At 37.2% G+C, this 22010-nt stretch overlaps 1 protein-coding gene across 1 annotated transcript in view; it reads left to right on the top strand.

Moving 5' to 3' along the window:
• LOC138855255 (delta-like protein 4) overlaps positions 1–21755 on the top strand; it is a 46475-nt gene extending 24720 nt beyond the window's left edge. Inside the window, exon 7 of the mRNA XM_070103700.1 lies at positions 12459–21755. Within this exon, the coding sequence (XP_069959801.1) occupies positions 12459–12605 (147 nt within the window). The 3' untranslated portion in view covers positions 12606–21755. The remainder of the gene's footprint in view (positions 1–12458) is intronic.
• Positions 21756–22010: the final 255 nt, after the last annotated feature.

The following is a 22010-nucleotide window of genomic DNA, read 5'->3' as shown; positions in this document are numbered from 1 at the left end:
CTCATCCACTAGCCTTTGTAATTTTTCTTTAGAATCTCCCATAAGCACAGTATCATCAGCAAAAAGTAACTGTGTCAATTCCCATTTTGAATTTGATTCCTCATAATTTAATCCCACCCCTCTCCCGAACACCCTAGCATTTACTTCTTTTACAACCCCATCTATAAATATATTAAACAACCATGGTGACATTACACATCCCTGTCTAAGACCTACTTTTACCGGGAAGTATTCTCCCTCTCTTCTACACACCCTAACCTGAGCCTCACTATCCTCATAAAAGCTCTTTACAGCATTTAGTAACTTACCACCTATTCCATATACTTGCAACATCTGCCACATTGCTCCTCTATCCACTCTATTATATGCCTTTTCTAAATCCATAAATGCAATAAAATCTTCCCTTCCTTTATCTAAATACTGTTCACATATATGCTTCAATGTAAACACTTGATCTACACATCCCCTACCCACTCTGAAGCCTCCCTGCTCATCTGCAATCCTACATTCTGTCTTACCTTTAATTCTTTCAATTATAACCCTACCGTATACTTTTCCTGGTATACTCGGTAAACTTATTCCTCTATAATTTTTACATTCTCTTTTGTCCCCTTTCCCTTTATATAAAGGGACTATACATGCTCTCTGCCAATCCCTAGGTACCTTCCCCTCTTTCATACATTTATTAAATAAAAGTACCAACCACTCCAACACTATATCCCCCCCTGCTTTTAACATTTCTGTCATGATCCCATCAGTTCCAGCTGCTTTACCCCCTTTCATTCTACGTAATGCCTCACGTACCTCCACCACACTTACATTCTGCTCTTCTTCACTCCTAAAAGATGGTATACCTCCCTGGCCAGTGCATGAAATTACCGCCTCCCTTTCTTCCTCAACATTTAAAAGTTCCTCAAAATATTCTTGCCATCTACCTAATGCCTCCCTCTCCCCATCTACTAACTCCCCTACTCTGTTTTTAACTGACAAATCCATACTTTCCCTAGGCTTTCTTAACTTGTTTAACTCACTCCAAAATTTTTTTTTTTTTTTATTTTTTCATTAAAATTTCTTGACAGTGCCTCTCCCACTCTATCATCTGCTCTCCTTTTGCACTCTCTCACCACTCTCTTCACCTTTCTTTTACTCTCCATATACTCTGCTCTTCTTATAACACTTCTGCTTTGTAAAAACCTCTCATAAGCTACCTTTTTCTCTTTTATCACACCCTTTACTTCATCATTCCACCAATCACTCCTCTTTCCTCCTGCCCCCACCCTCCTATAACCACAAACTTCTGCCCCACATTCTAATACTGCATTTTTAAAACTATTCCAACCCTCCTCTCCCCTCAAGGAAGGCTCCTTGATGCTGGTGAGGGGCTCTTGATCTAGGGAATTGGATCTGTGCTCCAGTTCCCTGAATTAAGCCTGAATGCCTTCCATCCCCCCATAGGCGCTGTATAATCCTACAGGTTTAGTGCTTCCCCCTTGATTATAATAATAATATTCCAACCCTCCTCAACCCCCCCACTACTCATCTTTGCACTAGCCCACCTTTCTGCCAATAGTCGCTTGTATCTCTCCCGAACTTCCTCCTCCCTTAGTTTATACACTTTCACCTCCCTCTTACTTGTTGTTGCCACCTTCCTCTTTTCCCATCTACCTCTTACTCAAACTGTAGCTACAACTAAATAATGATCCGATATATCAGTTGCCCCTCTATAAACATGTACATCCTGGAGCCTACAAATCAACCTTTTATCCACCAATACATAATCTAACAAACTACTTTCATTACGTGCTACATCATACCTTGTATATTTATTTATCCTCTTTTTCATAAAATATGTATTACTTATTACCAAATCTCTTTCTACACATAGCTCAATTATAGGCTACCCATTTACATTTACCCCTGGCACCCCAAATTTACCTACTACTCCCTCCACAACATTTTTACCCACTTTAGCATTGAAATCCCCAACCACAAGTAGTCTCACACTTGGTTCAAAACTCCCCACGCATTCACTCAACATTTCCCAAAATCTCTCTCCTCTACACTTCTCTCTTCCCCAGGTGCATATACACTTACTTTAACCCACTTTTCACATCCAACCTTTATTTTACTCCACATCATCCTTGAATTAATACATTTATAGTCCCTCTTTTCCTGCCATATCTTATCTTTCAACATTATTGCTACTCCTTCTTTAGCTCTAGCTCTATTTGAAACCCCTGACCTAATCCCATTTATTCCTCTCCACTGAAACTCTCCCACCCCCTTCAGCTTTGTTTCACTTAAAGCCAGGACATCCAGCTTCTTCTCATTCATAACATCCACAATCATCTCTTTCTTATCATTTGCACAACATCCACGCACATTCAGACTTCCCACTTTGACAGTTTTCTTCTTTTTAGTAATCTTTATAGGAAAAGGGGTTACTAGCCCATTGTTCCCGGCATTTTAGTTGACTTTTACAACACGCATGGAAAGATTCTTATTCCACTTCCCCATGGATATAAAAGGAAAAGTAATAAGACCAAGAACTATTAAGATAAAATCAAAGAAAACTCAGATGTGTGTGTATAAATAAACGTGTACATTTATGTGTAGTGACCTAAGTGTAAGTAGAAGTAGCAAGACATACCTGTAATCTTGCATATTTATGAGACAGACAAAAAAAAAACACCAGCAATCCTACCACCATGTAAAACAATTACAGGCTTTTGTTTTACATTCACTTAGCAGGACGGTAATACCTCCCTGGGTGGTTGCTGTTTACCATCCTACTACCTTACTTACTACATTACTTACCCTAAAATATTTTTGTCCTTAGCTATTAGTGAGTCGTGAATTTATTGATTGGAAGTCTGAATAAATGAAGAATGAGTATTATTGAAAACTCTTACATTAGCAATAATGCTGTAAAGTGAAACAATGTAAAGTGGGGCCTGTCTGTACAGTAAAGTCCAATTTATCTAGATTCAGATTATCCACAATATTAAATTACAAATCTTATATCAATCTCAGCAAGTTTACCGTATTATTTTGATGTTTCAGTGATGCAGTCAGAGCATGTCATTTTAACACTAGTGGGAAAGTGGTGATCTGATTCTAATGAAGTTACCTTGCAATCTGATTTGTATACTAACACTACATCGTAATAAAATTTCAGTATGATGTACTCTTCTAGTTGTGTTCACAGGTCGAGTCATAGTTCTTTGCCACCTCTTAACTCTTTATCAGTCAACTTTACTAATTACTGCACCTCAAGGCCCAATTATATCTGCTCAGTAAACTGTTAGTGTTGATCAGGCACAGGCTACATGCTGGCACCACCAGCTCCAAATTTGGCCAAACTAAAGTTATGCATAATCCTAAATGAATCTTTGCAAAGGTTCTTGAACACACTTCACAAGTTATCAGTTATATAAGTTCAATGACATATGACATGTACTTCTAGTGGTATGCTTGTATCACATCTCACTCTTATTCTCATTTACATTTGCAAATGTATTCAAATAACCACCTTGCTGACTATGTTTGTAGCTTATTAAAGGTCATCCAAGTGCCATTCACTGCCCTCTTTAGGTATCTCCCTCATGAATTAGTGATATAGGTGATTCAGCTTCTTCCAGGTCATTGATGCATATCAAGAACAACAGAAAATCAACCACTGATCTTTCAGTATTTCTCATTATCTATGCCCACTTTGGCACCTATCGTACCATTACCCTCTGCATTCTATTCAGTCTTTCCTGTCTGTATGGTAGCTTCCAGCTCTCTTACAGTTAGGGAAGATATGGTCTATACATGCCTGTTGGTATGCAAGTCTCAAGTTTCTGGACAATTTTCTTATCTGAAATAGTTTTATTGCCAATGAGCATATCATTTAGGAATTTTATTCATTTGAATACATTTATGAGTAATTTTTTTAACAAAATATTCTTGCTCTCTGATATCCTTGTGTACTTTGATTTTCTCTCCATATCAATCCTATATTGATATTTAACATATTAATCATACTTTGATGTTTATTCCATATGCATGCTTCTTATTTTGAGTCTTATCAGGTTATTTTTTAAGCATGAATAGTCACTGTTTATTGTAAGATTAATTATGTTTAGATTATAGGGCATTATTTAACATTACTTGTCTTGTTTCCTTGTTCTAGTTATTATTCTCTTTTTCTTTTGTATGGGCCAATTATCATTAACTGTTTCCTGTGTGTTCTTGGTCATCAGTATTTCCTTATACAGAGATCTTACTGGAGTATAGTATCACATAAGGGCTCAGGACTTAATGCATGAAAAATTTGATAGTCTGAAAATTATACAGATGACATTTATAGCAAGGTAACCTGTTCTGAAATGGTGGCTTAGAAGCTGCTCATTTACTGTGCTGGTTACTTAACTCATCCACATTATAATATGCTGTGCTTCTGTGACCTGATTAAATGAAGCTGTTTTTATTAACTTATGCCATATTTCCCATTCCTTTCTATATATTTATGAGACCTTCTGTTGACAAAATATATAAAAATTTGCATTATTTATTATTAAACTTAAAAATACAGAGCAATTAAAGAACCATACATATGCACTGGTAGGTGGCAGCAGCTGATACATATGGCCTCAATCTTTACATCAGAGTTTAGCTGGGTAGAGGGTTCATAATGTTGATGTGAATGAATGTAGTACTTAAAACTAAAATTCAGGTGATATAGATTAAGTATAATGCAGTATTGCCAAACTTACATGGATTATTTTTAGTGAGACCATCATGAGTGTTTCAGTAATCAATAATCTGTCTTTAGGTCTCTTCCTATGGTGTGTGCCACTCACACAGCACGAGTAAGTTGGGGTTCAGCCTCCGATACTGTTCAGTCTGATGCATGTTTTCTTCCTTTTATGTCTCCCATTATCTTCCTTTTTTACTGCCTTTCTCTATCATTCCCTTTTTATCAATTCTTCCATCATCCCCTCTCCCTTGAGAAAAGATAGATGCAATTTGCAGAGAGGAACTTTACTGGGATGTTTCTAAGGTTTAAAAAAAAAAAGCTTCTTTGCTCAATACAGAGGTATGGACAACAAATGTACTTATATAATCACAGTCAGGTGAATGACCAGGTCAGTGAGGGCAAAGCAGCATGTAATATGGCACTACAAAACTACTGGTCCTTGTGCATGCTGTTGGTAACGTCTTTATGTAAAAGAAGTTGGACTAAACATTTGGCTAAACTGAAAGCTTATTGATTTTGTTGGATTGCATTTTGTATATAGATGACCACAGTTTCCAGGTGTCTACATCATATTGTCATTATGATCAGCTGGGCATCTTTCCTGGATATCAGGTGTGAGGTCTTGTTCCTGTGTGATGCATGCCTTGATCATGCTGCGAGTCCTGTACCACTTAGTGTGTTCCTGCAGTCTGATCTTTAGGCTGCAGGTCTTTCCCATGTGTTTCTGGTTACAGGCACTGCATAGTATGACATAAACCCCACAAAGAACCAAGTGTAGTACACTCACAAAAATGTTCTTATGTGCCTACAAAATATGTAGCCCAGAATATTTTAAAGAGCATAGCATTTTAAAAGACATCTAGACACCAAAGTTTTCCACATCATCCATAACTGCAGGGTCAAACTCACAAAATCTTCATTTCACCAGTATATCACAGTATACCACAGGATATATCACACTCCAAGTTCAACGTAAGTGTGACCATCACATTAAGCACCATCAAAGATGTGCCTAGGATTACAGATTACAGTGTCTACATCATACCATGCCATGCCTATGACCAGAAACACATGAAAAAACCTGCAACCTACAGATCACACTGTAGGAACACCATTAAGTATACTCACAACATGAATGCCTGCATCACACATGGACAATCCTACACACTTGATGTCCAGAAAGGATACCCAGCTGGACAAAATACAAATTCAAATGCCTAAAAACTGCTAATCTGTACATAAAATACAAGAGAAAATCAATGATAAAATATGTTGATGAGTATGAGAATATAACTGTGCAGTTTTGGTGTTTACTAAGAAGACATTGTCTCTGTGTACTGAGTGAAGAAGTCTCTTTTACAGGAGAATCATCCCTAAAGTTTCTCTCTGCAAATCGTTTGTCTTTTCCACATGTTGGCTGTGCCATGTATTTCCTTCCTCCAATTTTTTCTGTCCCCTCTTTTCTCCATATATTTTCTCTTTCTCCTTAGTTGTAAAAGAGAGAGAAATGCAGTATGACATGATCCTTTATTGACAATGTTTTGTCCACACAGTGGGGCTTATCAAGTCACAAACAGATAAACCTGAAAAGGGTGGGTGAGCATATACAGAGAGCACAGTGAGGTGAATAAACAGGTAAGGTACAGGTTATGTGGTGGGTGTAGGGTCTGCCTGGCTTTGGTCAGTTGGTCTAATGTATTGCTTCACTAAACTGTCACTATGTGGATAAAATATTTTGATTTAGAAGCTTCCTGGCAAGGGACTCTGCTCTGTTGTAGAGGCAGTTGATTGAAATTGTTGGACATGTTGATGCATGCTGATTCTCTGTGTCTGGGTATCTTCTTCCTTGACAGTAAATTGTGCACACTTGTTGTTAATTGTCTGTGGAAGTTTTGGTGTAAAACACAGGCATTGTACAAATCATCACTTCTGCTGATGTATTGGTGTTCAGAAATGCATATGTGGAGGTCTTTAGATGTTTCACCTACATGTATATGTCACACTTGTTGCACAGGATTGCATATTCTCCTACAGTGGTTTAGTTTTATTGATGTCCTTTTCTGGTGACCTTGTAATTTTGTATTGGAGGGAGTATTTAGAGATGTGTGAGCTAACAGAGTTCTTAGGATGACTGTATATTTTTTGGTGGTGTCTTGTCTGGCTGATGAAATGAAGTTTAGTGAAGATTTATTTGATGAAAGAGCATTCTTCTAGGATTTCGTTACTGCAGAGAACACCTAGGAAGAAACCCGAGATGACTATGTTTGGTCTTGGTGTTATGTTGAGTGGAAGCAGAATAGATTGTGTTGTTTGATAGGTTTACTTTACCCTTTGAACCCTAGCTCATGGTCTGATTTGCACAGTAGAGCATCAAGGAAAAGGAGTTTTCTTTTGACTTTTTTTTGGGTGTAAATCAAATGGAAGGCTCGAACCTGATTTGATCTGTGTTGGAGGGTATGAATGTTGAACTCAAGAAATCGTAATGACACGATTGCAAACAAACCATACCCCCGGCCGGGATTGAACCCGCGGTCAGAGTCTCAAAACTCCAGCCCGTCGCGTTAGCCACTAGACCAGCTAGCCACAATAAGATTCATCCAACTAGGTATATTTCTACACCATAGGAAGGTTAGCACAGGCACCACTGTGACCACAAATGCAAATTTTTACAGACGAATCTCCAGCTAGCGTGGCTATGACGAACTCTAGCTCAAGTCCCTTCACTGCCGTCAACATGACTCAAGAAATCATAATGACACGATTGCAAACAAACCATACCCCCGGCCGGGATTGAACCCGCGGTCATAGAGTCTCAAAACTCCAGCCCGTCGCGTTAGCCACTAGACCAGCTAGCCACAATAAGATTCATCCAACTAGGTATATTTCTACACCATAGGTGTATTTCTACACCATAGGTGTAGAAATATACCTAGTTAGATGAATCTTATTGTGGCTAGCTGGTCTAGTGGCTAACGCGACGGGCTGGAGTTTTGAGACTCTATGACCGCGGGTTCAATCCCGGCCGGGGGTATGGTATGAATGTTGAATCTCTCCTAGAAGTATGATGCGTATGTCATAAAGAAAGCAAAACCAAATGACTGAGTATGGTGGAGGAAAACCATTCCTCCATCATCCCCTTCCTTAGTCATCTGGTTTTGCTATGTTGACAACAAATTCATCATAGCTCAATACAACTAGTTGACCCTTTTATTAAATTTACACCCAAAAAGGAAGGCAATGATACACTCCCTTTCCTAGATTTCCTATTGTGCAAAGTGGCCCATGAGCCAAGGTTCAAAGTCTACAGCAAACCCACCAACATGATCTGCTGCATTCACTCACAACATGACACTAAGACCAAACATCAAGTCATCGTAGGCTTTTTCCTATGTACTCTTTGTATCTACAGTAGTGAATTTCTAGAGGAATGCTGTTTCATCAAACAAATCTTCACTAAACTTCATTTTGTCATAGATTGCAGATGTTGTACATATAACATCAATTTGCCAATGCTTTTGGCTATAACCACCACTACAGAAAAGGACAGTGCAAAAACCTCAATCACTGCAGGAGTATACACAATCCCATGCAACAACTGTAACAAATATATGAATGCATTTCTGAACATTAATATGCCAGCATAAGTGATGATCTGAACACCTGCGTTTTTGAAGAATTGAGACACTTGTGCAACATATGGGAATCTTTATTGAAGAAACATTTCGCCACACACTGGCTTCATTCGTCCAGTACAAAGCAGGAAGGTATATGGAGAGGAGGAGTTTGAGGTAATCAGTCCCTCAGCCTGGAATCGATGTGTTTAGTTCACTCTTGTAGGAAGTACAGCATAAGGCCAGAGAGGTGGCTTATATACTGCAGTCAGGCGAGTCAAAGCAGGAGGCGGTGGGATCACAGTGGGACCATCCACTAGTGTAAGCAGGTTTTCATCCAAAGGTTGGACAAGTGTTGAAGAATTCTTTGATCCCATGATGTTGCAGTGTCTGACAGATATAATGAATGGTTTTGAAAACCAACAGGTTGAAGAATTGAGACATTTCAACTTGCCGGTTTTCAAAACCATTTATCACATCCATCAGACACCACAGCATCATGGGATCTTGATACAAAGAATTCTTCAACACTTGTCCAACTTTTGGACGAAGACCTACTTACACTAGTGGATGGTCCCACTGTGATCCCACCTCCTCCTGCTTTGACTCGCCTGACTGCAGCATATGAGCCACCTCTCTAGCCCTATGCTGTACTTCCTACAAGTGTGATGGACTGAACACATCAATTCCAGGCTGAGGGACGGATTACCTCAAACTCATCCTCTCCTTATACCTTCCTGCTTTGTATTGGACTGATGAAGCCACTGTGTGGCAAAATGTTTCAATAAAGATTCCCATATATTGCATAAGTGTCTCAATTCTTCAACTTGTCAGTTTTCAAAACCATTCATCACACCTGCATTTTTCATCAAAACTCCCACTACTCGTTGTCAAAGAAGAAGACACCCAGAGGAAGAGAATCAGCATGCATTAGCATATCCAACAATTGTAACCAGAAAAACTTCTACAACATAGCTGAGCCCCTTGCCAGGAAGCTCCTAGAATAGTTTTCCCACTTAGTTCAGTGAAGCACTGCATTAGACCAACCAAAGCCAGGCAGACCCTACACCCACCACCTATCCCTTCACCTCACTGTGCTCCCTATATATGCATGCTCTCTCTCTCTCTTCAGGTTTATCTGTTGATGACTTGAATCCCACTGAGGGCAAAAACCTTGTCCATGAAAGATCACATTATATTGCATGTGTCTCTATTTTATCACTGTGTTGGTATCTTATACCATTCTTCCTCACCCTTTTCTGCTCCCAACCTCCATCTCTAATCCTTGTCTCCCCATTCTTTTCCTCCCACTTCCATCCTCATTCCTTTTCCCAATTCCTTCCTCCCTGTTGTCCATTTTTGTACCCCCTATATCAGCAGTGTTGTCTTAGGAAATATATTTTTAGCAGCATTGATAATTTAAATATACTGTACTGAGACATTTATAGACTGTTGTGTTAGACATGATAGAGTAACTCTCTTGTACACCATGTAGTCAAAAGATCAATAAAGCATTAATGATAGACCTGCAGCTATAATAATGGTTAACTTGTATACATTCATATATAATATTAACGTTTAGCCAGTGGCGGGGAATTTATTTTAATCAAACATGCAGTCCTAACTAATCCTATGAAATTACAGTACTGTCAAAGTGTAGTACCTCTGTGAATGTATGTTCTCTTTAACAGCATGATACTGTAGTAAAGGTTAGATATTATACGGTCATAATAGGTTATCATTTCATGTAATATTCATCAAATTAAAAGAAATAATGACTTAAATATGAAATTAATAGCTATTCTAAATTATTTTACTTCATGTGTACTCAGAGAAGTCACAAAAATCAAGTAACAAAGGAAAAGTGAAAATTAACCAAGCATCCTGTTATAGGTGTTTAAAGGCATTATGTAATCCATCCTCCACAGTTGTTAGCAGGTGTGTAAATAATGCATGAACCAAATTTGCACATGTGCTCCATGGTGCCAGACATAAGCCACCTGTCTTTAATAACTTTGTCATTGCCAGGTAATTATGCAGAAATATACATATGGCAGTTTGATGTGAAAGTGGCTGCCAAAACTGGAGGATGGGTTGCATCATGAGGGTCAGCAGGTCAACAGTAAGGGCAGCTAGAGTACTGCTCAAGAGTCATTTATTGAATAGAGAAGGGGAGACTAGTACTTATTGTGTTATGAGAAGGCCATTTGTTTTACAAACTAGGATGTAAGAGACAGTTTATCAACAATCATCTTTTGTCAAAAGTTCATTGAAACACATTAGTTTGGACATTATCATCAATTAACCTACTCTTTTTTAACACACTGGCCATCTCCCACTGAGGCAGGATGACTCAAAAAAGAAGAAATGGTAGTTTTTCTTTTTTTCATTTAGTACTTTATACAGGAAAAGGAGTTACTAGCCCCTTGCTCCTAGCATCTGAGTTACCTCATACAACATGCATGACTTATGGAAGAAGGATTTTTCTCCACTTTCCCTTGGTTAACCTATTCCTATTTTCCTAAATTAAGATTTTGTATGTCGTAGAAAATTCCCTAAAATTAATGAGAAGGAACAGGTATATACATCTAGTCCTATGAGCTGTTTGGAAGTTATGTGGGCTATAATATTTTCTTAATGGGACAAATAAAAACTGATAGACACATGGTGGTGGATAATTAATTCTGTAAAATATTAGTGAATGGGATAAAGAGTATTTATTGTCTGGGGTATGAATACAATAAATACATACCTGTATTTCATTTGTAAACATGCTGGAGTCCTGTGTTTTGTCTTGTAACTTGATCCACATAGTAAGAATGGACATTTGTGTCATTAACTGTAATGGAGAATAATTTATATAAGAAAAAAAGACAGACACATCAACCAAACCTATCATTAGAGGCATGTATGTAAACAATGAAGGAAAATGTCGGCAATTTATAATTATGTAAAAAATATGTAGCATTGATGATAAATAAAGCAAATGAAGCAACTACTGTCCAATTAAATTTCATCACATAAAATATACTGGCATCTTGATGACAAATAAGCATACATACTAGCAGGCAGATTGCTTTAGTCTGCCTGGTCATCAAGATACTCCAGGAATTTCATGCTAATGTTTTATCATGCACTACCACTCATAATGTCATCTTACATTAAACATACCTTCTAGTTTTTACTAGAGCATCCAGTAAAATCCAAACTCCCTTGTACCTTCAAAGGTCAACCAGGCCAGCACATGTAACTCCTCACTCACATTATTCCACCAACTGGAATTTCTTGCCCATGAAACTTTGCCAGTGTCACTGTGCAACCTGTTAAAAACAGGGCTCATTAGTTGTTGTTAGCAACCAATCCAATAGTATATCTCTAATGTATATAATGAATACTAAGAGTTGATAGGTTGCTGATGAAATTAATATAAATTTATCTAATTGTGGTTAATAGCATGCTACAGTTGTGGAAGGCTTACCACATTTCTGTAAGGGGCAGTTAGTGTACAAGTGGAGAAAATGAAGCAGTTTCTTTACATCTCTTACAGTAGTGATTTTATGGGTAATTAGTCAAGTGTAAGACTTATGGTAGCAAGTGTGGGAGATGTGATATCTGATCTGCTGTTGAGGATAAAGTGTGGGCCATTAGGGTTACCTGTGCTAATTATTACAGGCATTATATATTCATGGGAAAGCATAAACCCTTAAGGGTTATACATTGGCTAGGAGGTAATGAGGTTTGGTCCAAGAAAAACGAAGGTTTTACAATATTTAGTAGAAGCTCTAAACCCATAAGGAGGGGGGGGAGGGTTATGGCACCTTGGGAATGAGAGGTAATCAAGTTCAACATGAGCAAAAAAAAATTTCTTGGGTCCAGAGCCCCACACCAGGATCAAGGAACTGAACCTTCCTCTAGAGTCAAAGTGCCTTCTTTAAGGATAGTCACTGTGAAACAGTCGAACAGTAGTGTACTGTAAGAGACATCCAGTGAAAAGTCAGAGGCTACATCATGTAATTGATACATAATGTTTATTTTTTTGCACTTTAGTAAGCCTACACATAGTTGCAAAAAATTAACTATCTCTTTTTTTTATTTTATTGCAGCCAAACACCTTCAAAAACCCAGTATACGACAGCCTTTACAGCGAGGAAGTGGCAACATCAATAACACAGGAGGAGAAGACTGTTTTGCTACAATCGGACCCCCTGGGCGCCCTAGACACAAACAGACCCACTGGGTCCAAATCTTAATGCCGGCTCCTCCTAATCTTCACCTAACACAAAACTGTAATACAACAAAGTATTTAGACATTTAAGTGGCAAAAATACTTGCTAGTTTGTTAAAAAGAAAGTTCCAGAAACACAGTGGCCAAATAAGGAAGATAGCATGGTATCTCAAAGTTTTGATAGATAGTCCTAACTGCTTTCATTACTTACAAAGGTATCTGTCCAGCCTCATTCCTATAGGTGAACAGTATGGTACATCTTCCTCAGACACACTACCACTGATCAACTTTATACCTCCAAGTGCTAAAATAAAGTTGTATCTTTTTTTTTTTTTGCAAGACTATAAAATGTTGGTTGGGCTGTCAATGAAATAAAGTAAATGCTGTTCTTGTGCACTGAAAAATTTGAATATGTTTAAAAAGTAGTAGTTACTTTAGCAAACATACAGAAGATTGAAAAGTAGCACTAGAGAGAATAGAAATATGTTATTGTGTAATAGATAATATGGAGTGTTGTTTAAGAGTGTGAGTGGTCATTGAATAGTGCCACAGAATGTATCGGTCCATATTCATGAACCATCTGCAAGAAACAATGCACCTTTCATACTTTTACCCAACTGTGGTTTTTTGGATGATTAAAAATGTACCAGTCTGTATAAAAACTATTTGTATTACCTACTCCAATGATACAAGCATCAATTACCATTCAGCAATATTTTTTGTGATATGTGATTCCTTCCAAAACTTTAGATCTGTAACTGAAAATATTTCGCCTAACATGATTTTCAGTGATTTCTATGAAAAATTTGTGTGTGTGTAGGCTATGCTAAATGTAATAAATCTTGGTTTAGTTCCTTTTAGAAATTTATAATTGATAAGAAAGTTAAAAAAAAGTCATCTGCTTAATATGTAAAATAATAGACAATGTCAGAAAGCTGTTAGTTATCAGGTGTAAACATTGGCTAGATGTGGTGTACATTTGTAACATGTTACTTGTATACTGATTTTCTATATCAGATATGTATATGTATATATATATATATATATATATATATATATATATATAAAAAATCACACACACATACCTTACATACTAAATATGCTCTCTACAACAGTTTCTCCCACTTCAGCATACAGGTCCCCCAACACAATTACTTTTTCACTAAGTTCAAAACTCACTAATCATTTAAAATCTCCGAAAATCTCTTTCCTCTACACCCCTCTCTTCTGCAGGTCATAAACACTAGGTATAACCCACTTTTCGTATTCAACCCTTTTTTTAATCCACATAATCCTTGAATTTATACGTTTGTATTTCCACTTTTCCTTCCATAACTGACCATTCAACATTGCTGCTACTCCTTCCTTCCTTCCTTCTCTCATATACACCAACTCTCATCCCATTTATTTCTCCCCAGCTTTGTTTTGCTTAGAATCAGGACAACCAGTTTTTTTTTTAAATTTATAACATTCACAGTCATTTCTTATCATATGCACATTCAAACATCCCAACTTTATCTAGTTCTTTTTACATTTAGTAATTAATGTATGCATGTGTGTGTGCGTGTCTGTTAATGGCCTTCTCCCACCACGGCAGGGTAACCCAAAGAAAACTTTCACCATTTTTCAATTTCCATCTTTCCAGAAGTGTGCTGACATCACACTTAGATCTATAACTGATATTAATACAGTAAAAAGCTTACATTTGATTTCTTTCTTCTGTACTATGCTGCAGGTAATGTAGATTGATAGTGAATAATATGAATAGTTTACTATCAATGCTTTAAAATCTTGAATCAGTTTTTGTATAGGACTGTCATCCTACTTGCTAAAAATATTCAAGGATCACTTATTCTCTTGTAAATGTAATAAATTTAGATCAAAAGATGAAAAAAATTATTTAAGCTAAAACTTAACCAGTTAAGCTGATCATATTTGATAATTTCAGTAATGCAGATCACTTTCCTGAATAGTTTTATTTGCATAACATTTATAGTTTATTAAATTACATAGTCAGGAAAGATTAAAAAAATTCCAATCAAGAATAGTAATCATTTAACCCTTTCACTGTTCAGACCACCAAAATTAATATGTTCCCAGTGTTCACTTTAAAACAATTCTTTATCTCTGAAATTATAGAGAGGCTTTTCGTGCAGGCAATGACACCAAAAGTACTAAATTTGATGGAAACCTTACGGAATTATGCAGGTGTAGAGCTAGAGGTCTGGGTGCAATTTTACCATTTACGTCAATTCCACTGCTCCTTTCGACCAAATTCTTAGTTATTTTGCTAGTATGCCCTTTGTTCTATTGACTTAGCACATGCAACTGCCCATTCAAGTATTACAACTACCCTGTAAAGTTCACAGAAATTGGTAATTTGGCCAATTTTATACAATTAAAAAATAGTGCAAAATAATGTAGACATTCCTGACACTAAAACATTTCCTCTGTTCATTAGTCACATCCCCAGGCCTCTCCTACATTATACTTGCTTCCATTTTGATTCGTAATGAAACATCGATTTTCTCCATTTCCCAGATAAAATAGAACCAAGGATGATTGGTTGTTGTTTACGACATCTCTGTAACCGAATCAGATATATTAAAAACCCATAAAACAGATTGGGGAAGGGCTTTGCCTGTCCTCAGGAAAATCAGCAAAAATCAAACATTTCTGCTACTTTGAGCCCTATTTCAAACTACTTCCACTCATGAAAACAACCAAAATCATCTCTTTCAGTAGTACGTCTTCCATTCTATCAAATGATACCAAGAAATGGCTAAAACCGTAAAAAAAAACTTAATCATAATACCTTTATTTCTACAAGTACATGTACAAGGTATACAGGCCTAGCTGACATCAGTGACATAGTACTACTATTTAGAAAAACCGCTTGTTATGCAGAGCATTTCGGGCAAATTAGGTTAATTTTGTCCTGGGATGCGACCTACACCATTCGACTAACACCCAGGTACCCATTTTACTGATGGGTGAGCATAGACAACCGGTGTAAGGAAATGCGCCCATTGTTTCAATCCTTGCCAGGAATTGAACCTTCACTGTGTGAAGTGAGAGCTTTTGCCACCATGCCACTGTGTCTATTTTAAACCAAACATCAAAATTTTGCTTTTTCCATAATGCACCACATGGGGCATAATTTTTCTTTATACCATGCATGCTTATCTCTCACACACCCATTCTCTCATATCTAGGCCAAAATTTACCACTCACAGCTTATCTGAGTGAGCTGAGCTCATGATGTAGGACTACGTAAGGGACCCTGGCCTAAATGAAAGAGTTCTACGTGACAGCCACTGAAAGGGCTAATGTAGCTTAAAATTAGTAGTTTTTGTTCAGAACTAATACTTCCAACTTTAAGGTATACTGCTTGTTACTGGCTGATATTTATTATACAAATTTGTAAAAAAAAATCCAAAATTTTAGCAATTTATTCCTTCACCTACTGGTCAGTTATATCCAGTGTATGTCATCCAAGAGAGGATCAAAGATTTAAGGTTCAAAGTGGTTATGATGACTACTGACCTGTGTAAAAACCCAGTGTATTATTTTTTCTTAGGTAAATGCTTATGAAATGTGAACTTATTTGGCTGGTAAAGAAAGGTATCTGGTACATTTAAATTTAAAATTTAGGAGAAATTTGTGACCTTGATATTGAAGTGACACAAGACAAAGAACAGAGAAAGATGTGTATAAGCAAAGTTCACATCAGATGGAAATAAGCTAAACAGCATATTATTAAGGAACTGGCAATCTAAATATGGCAGCTGCAGAAAAGCTTTACAATATATCTAGGGAGAAGCTTGAAACTCCTTGTGTTAAGAGTAATGTGTAATTCAACATGATCAGTAAATCAATGCATATTACACATTCAGTATGTGTTACAGTACCACATACATATACTACACTACTTTGGTATACTCATCTCAGACTTTTGCAACTATTGTATCCTGAAATACTGTCAAAGCTATCATACTATTCAAAATAATGTACAATACAAAATGCTTATATGTCCATTAAAATTGTAGACAGTAATTCAGTTTTTTAATAGATGATTTTGCCATAGCAGGATGAAGATTTTGTCTCCTGTGATCTTTGAATTCCTAGTCCTGTACTCATATAATTGGTTTGAAGGATAACAATTTCCTGCAATGGAACATACTTTAAAACAATCCCCCCAAAAATAAAAAATACTTGCCATCATAATGAAATGAATTTAAAATCAAACTTATTGAAAAATCAGTTTTACAGTGAAAGGAGTGGCATCAAAACGTAACAGTATAATTTTTAAACTAATTCAGTATACAGTGATCATTTGCATTAATTGAGTATGTACATACATATTTTGTCCAAGGAGTATATTATAAGTTAGCAGGTTAATTTTGACTCTGAAGTAGTGCTCATCCTTTCACTCAGATTTGCCTATACATTCTGATAAGAATTTTAATATTTATTTATTCTTTATGCACTATTTTGAGTTAGTCATATGTATGTGATCTTGTTTCATCCTTTTGCAAACATTAGTTAAAATAAATAATTCTACTGCTGATGTTGATGCAGATATATTATTTATTGCTCTCTGTATCTATCTCAGGGTAGCCTTTACTCTCCAGCATTACTCACCTGCTGCTTGAGCCAAATGCAGTGCTAATAATTACAGTCAGTGAATGATTGAATGAATGAATGAATGTATGTATGTATGTATGTATGTATGTATGTGTGTGTGTGTGTGTGTGTGTGTGTGTGTGTGTGTGTGTGTGTGTGTGTGTGTGTGTGTACGTATGTACTCGCCTATTTGTGGTTACAGGGGTTGAATCATAGCTCCTGGCCCTGCCTCTTCACTGATTGCTACTAGGTTCTCTCTCTCCCTGCTCCATGAGATTTGTCAAACCTCATCTTAAAACTGTATGGTTCCTGCCTCCACTACGTCACTTCCTAGGCTGTTCTACTTCCTGACAACTCTACGACTGAAGAAATACATACTTCCTAACATCCCTTTGACTCATAGGAGTCTTCAATTTCCAATTGTGACCCCTTGTTTCTGTGACCCATTTCTGTGACATCCTGTCTTTGTCCACCTTGTCAATTCCTTGCAGTATTTTATGTCATTATCATGTCTCCCCTGACCCTCCTGCCCTCCAGTGTCATCAGGCCGATTTCTCTTAACCTTTCTTCATAGGACAATCCCCTTAGCTCTGGAACTACTCTTGTTGCAAACCTTTGCACTTTCTCTAATTTCTTGATGTGCTTGACCAGGTGTGGATTCCAGACTAGTGCTGCATACTCCAGTATAGGCCTGATGTACACGGTGTACAGAGTCTTGGACGATTCCTTACCGAGGTATCAGAATGCTATTCTTAGGTTTGCGAGATGCCCGTATGCTGCAGCAGTTATCTGAGTGATATGCGCCTCAGGAGATGTGCTCGGTATTATAATAACCCCAAGATCTTTTTCCTCGAGTGAGGTTTGCAGTCTTTGGCCACCTAGACTATACTCTCCCTGTGGTCTTCTTTGCCTTTCCCCGATCTTCATGGCTTTGCATTTGGCGGGGTTAAATTCAGGGAGCCAGTTGCTGGACCAGGCTTGTAGCCTGTCCAGGTCTCTTTGTGGTCCTGCCTGATCCTCAGCCGATTTAATTCTCCTCATTAACTTCACATCATCTGCAAACAGGGACACTTCTGAGTCTATCCCTTCCATTATGTCATTCACATATACAAAAAACAGCACAGGTCCTAGGACTGACTCCTGTGGAACCCCACTTGTCACAGGCACCCACTCTGACACCTCGTCACATACCATGACTCGTTGTTGCTTCCCTGTCAGATATTCTCTGATCCATTGCAATGCCTTTCCTGTTATGCGTGCATGATTCTCTAGCTTTTGCATTAACCTCTTGTGTGGAACTATGTCGAAGGCCTTCTTGCAATCTATCCACCCCTCTCTCTTGTGTCTTACTTCTGTTACCTTGTCATAAAACTCCAGCAAGTTTGTGACACATGATTTTCCTTCTGAAACCATGCTGGTTGTCGTTTATAAGCTTTTGTCTTTCTAGGTGCTCCACCACTCTCCTCCTGATGATCTCCATGACTTTGCATACTATACATGTCAGTGACACAGATCTGTAGTTTAATGCCTCATGTCTGTCTCCTTTCTTAAAAATTGGGACTACATTTCCCATCTTCCATACCTCAGGTAGTTGCCCAGTTTCACTGGATGTGTTGAAGACTTTTGTTAGTGGCACACTCAGCATTACTGCTCCCTCTCTAAGGACCCACAGAGAGATGTTGTCTGGTCCCACCGCCTTTGAGGTATCAAGTTCACATAGCAGTTTCTTCACCTCCTCAGTTGTGTGTATTTCATTCAGCACTTGTTGGTGTACCTCCCTACTCTGAATTCCTGGAATCCTTCCTCTCTCCACTGTAAATACTTCTTTAAATCTCATGTTGAGCTCCTCACTACCTCTTGGTCATTTCTGGTGAACTCCCCACCTTCCTTCCTCAGCCTGATTAACTGGTCCTTGACTGTTGTTTTCCTCTTGGTGTGGCTATACAGCAGCTTCGGGTCAGACTTGACTTTTGATGCTGTGTCATTTTCATGTTGCTGAGCTTCCCACCTTATCTGTTCATATTCATTTCTGGCTCTTCAGCTGATGTCTATTTTCCTGGGTCCTTTGTCTTCTGTACTTTTTCCATTCTCTAGTGCACTTAAGTTTTTGCCTCCCTACAACTTTAGGTGAACCAAGGACTCGTTCTGGTCTTCCCATTATTTCTGTTTCCCTTGGGAACAAACCTCTCCTCTTCCTCCTTGCATTTTGTTGTCACAGTCCACCATTTCTTTTACTGGTTTTCCTGCCAATTCTCTCTCCAACTGAATGTCTTGCATGAAGTTCCTCATGCCTGTGTAGTCCTCCCTTTCGTAGTTTGGTTTACCCATCCTATTCCTGCTACCCTCTCCACTTGTAGCTCAACTATGTAATCAAAGCACAGAACCAGATGATTACTAGCTCCAAAGGGCCTTTCGTATGCGATATCCTCGATGTCCAAACTACTCAAGATGAATACTAGGTCCAGTCTTGCTGGGTCATTCTCACCTACCTCTCTCTCTGGTAGTGTCTCTAACATGTTGATGCATGAGGTTTTCCAGTACCACATCCATCATCTTGGCTTTCCATGTTTCAGGACTACCATGGTGTGTGTGTGTGTGAGAGAGAGACAGAGAGAGAGAGAGAGACAGATAGACAGAGAGAGAGACAGACAGAGAGAGAGAGAGAGAGACAGAGAGGAGAGAGAGAGAAGAGAGAGATAGCGCGTGCGTGCAAGAGAGAAAGAGTAATCTTAAATTCAAGGGGTCATCATATACCAGTAATATCTATGCCAAGTGTCTTAGCTTGTGCCTAATTCATTGTTTTAACATTAATATAAATGTGATTACAATACTGAAAAATATGTTGTAATTATTACATGTATTCTTGGCTCATTTGTGCTGCCTTATATAAAATTTTGAACTGTAAAAGTACTGTGGCAGCTTCATGTTTGAAAATAAATATGCTTTAAGCACAGTTAATATATGTATGACTAGCTTATACAAGTATCTGGTGTAGAATTTGGTTAGGTTATTAGTCACAAATTAATTTACAGAATTAATTTACAGCATAGTAATTTATTAATAATAGTGTGGTTGACAAATTACGTATTAGTTTTTTCTGTATGCAAGGTATCCTTGCTATACTTTGGTAAAAGAAAAAAATTATTTGAATGCTATTGTCAGCACTAGTCTTTTCTTACAGTGACATAAATGCTCACTACAGTTCTGGGAGATATTTTTCCTCAGTATGGAAATATTTGAAATCTGTGTATGTCCTTTTTTTCAAATCATAATCATCTTTACTAGTATGTGTACTTGTAACGTTTATTCAAGAATTACATGGCCTCCGGACATTTTCACTGTACATAATGTTTACTGGGCATCAGGAGAAATTAAGAATAACATCCAATCTGTATCTTTAGATGAAAATATTAACACAGTTATTAATGAAACAAAGTAAAACTTTTGTATTTCCTAACAAATTTCTCCCATGACTACCCATTGTGGGATAAAGTACAGTAATGTGGCCATAACTTAAGATATTGTTACTCTTTTGTTCTGATGTACAAATTATTTCCTACAGTTAATATTTCTTGCTTACCTCATAGTCCCATTAAAATTACATATACAGTGATCTATATATATGTAATCATTGTAGAGTGCAATCTAAAATTCACATATTGAAATAACTTTATGATTTTCTGTTGTATTGTGTAGCAGTACTGATGTACCCCCTTCACTTGTTTAGTACATTGATGAAAATAGTCCTCAAGTATAATTATTAAGTTGTATAATAGCAACACAATTAAAATTTGTGTGTTAAATCTTGTGTTCACACTCATTAATGCCATTTTTCTCTTAGAATATAAACGAGAAAAAATAGTATTCACTTCTTCACGAGTTTGCGATTTCATAAGAAACGAGTTCATTATGCATATTTTTAAAAAAGGATTGTGCAGAAGTGATTGCCCATCCTAATGCCAGGGATAAACTGTGCTTGGATGATGCTGTATAACTGCTATTTATGTAATACTATTTTGAAAACTGTAAACCAATGTTTATGTAATACCTGGATATGTGTAACTGCTTAATTTTATAAGATGATATTGAGATAAAATTACCATATTAATGACAGTGTAAGTATCAGCAAGAAAAATAATGCCAACATAATATATGTAAAGTCCACTTCACTTACAAGGTATCAATTGTAAAGCAATTTTTTTTGCTTTATATACTATTTTCCTGATTTATGGGTGGAATTAAGCCACTATCTACTGATGTCATCTTGATGGTAATTATGTAAATCTACTGTAAATTATTTAAATGATTTTATATGTGAGTACTGTATTGTAAAAAGATCTGGGAATTTATCTTTGATGGTAAGAGCTCAAATAATGTAAAAGATTTTGGAGACAATCAGAACCAACATTCAACACAAATGTATGTTTGTATTGAGGAATCTTTGAATAAGGCAATTTTAATTGTGTCAATACAAAATCTAATTGCTTTTGATGCAAAGTTTTGCCTTCATATTTTTGTACATATGATAATAATGATAGTAAATTTATAACATGCTCATTTTATTTTTCCTCCTATAGATATATTGTGTACATTATTATATATTAATGAGGAAGCACTAAACCCATAAAGTTCCTTGGAAACAGGAAGGGTTGGCAGTAATCAGGTTTGATATTAGGGGAGGGTTGCTCCAATTCTTCTGATAAAGTGCCCTTCATTATCAAGACCCCCACTGAAGGATTATTTGATATTGGGTAATCTTAATAGGAAGGATATTCATTTATCACCAAGGATGAATTCACGTGCA

The sequence above is a fragment of the Cherax quadricarinatus genome, chromosome 86, assembly GCF_038502225.1.
Source record: "Cherax quadricarinatus isolate ZL_2023a chromosome 86, ASM3850222v1, whole genome shotgun sequence".
Lineage (NCBI taxonomy): Eukaryota > Metazoa > Arthropoda > Malacostraca > Decapoda > Parastacidae > Cherax > Cherax quadricarinatus.
The sequence above is the reverse complement of the archived record's forward strand: the minus strand, read 5'-3'. Positions and strand labels throughout refer to the sequence as shown.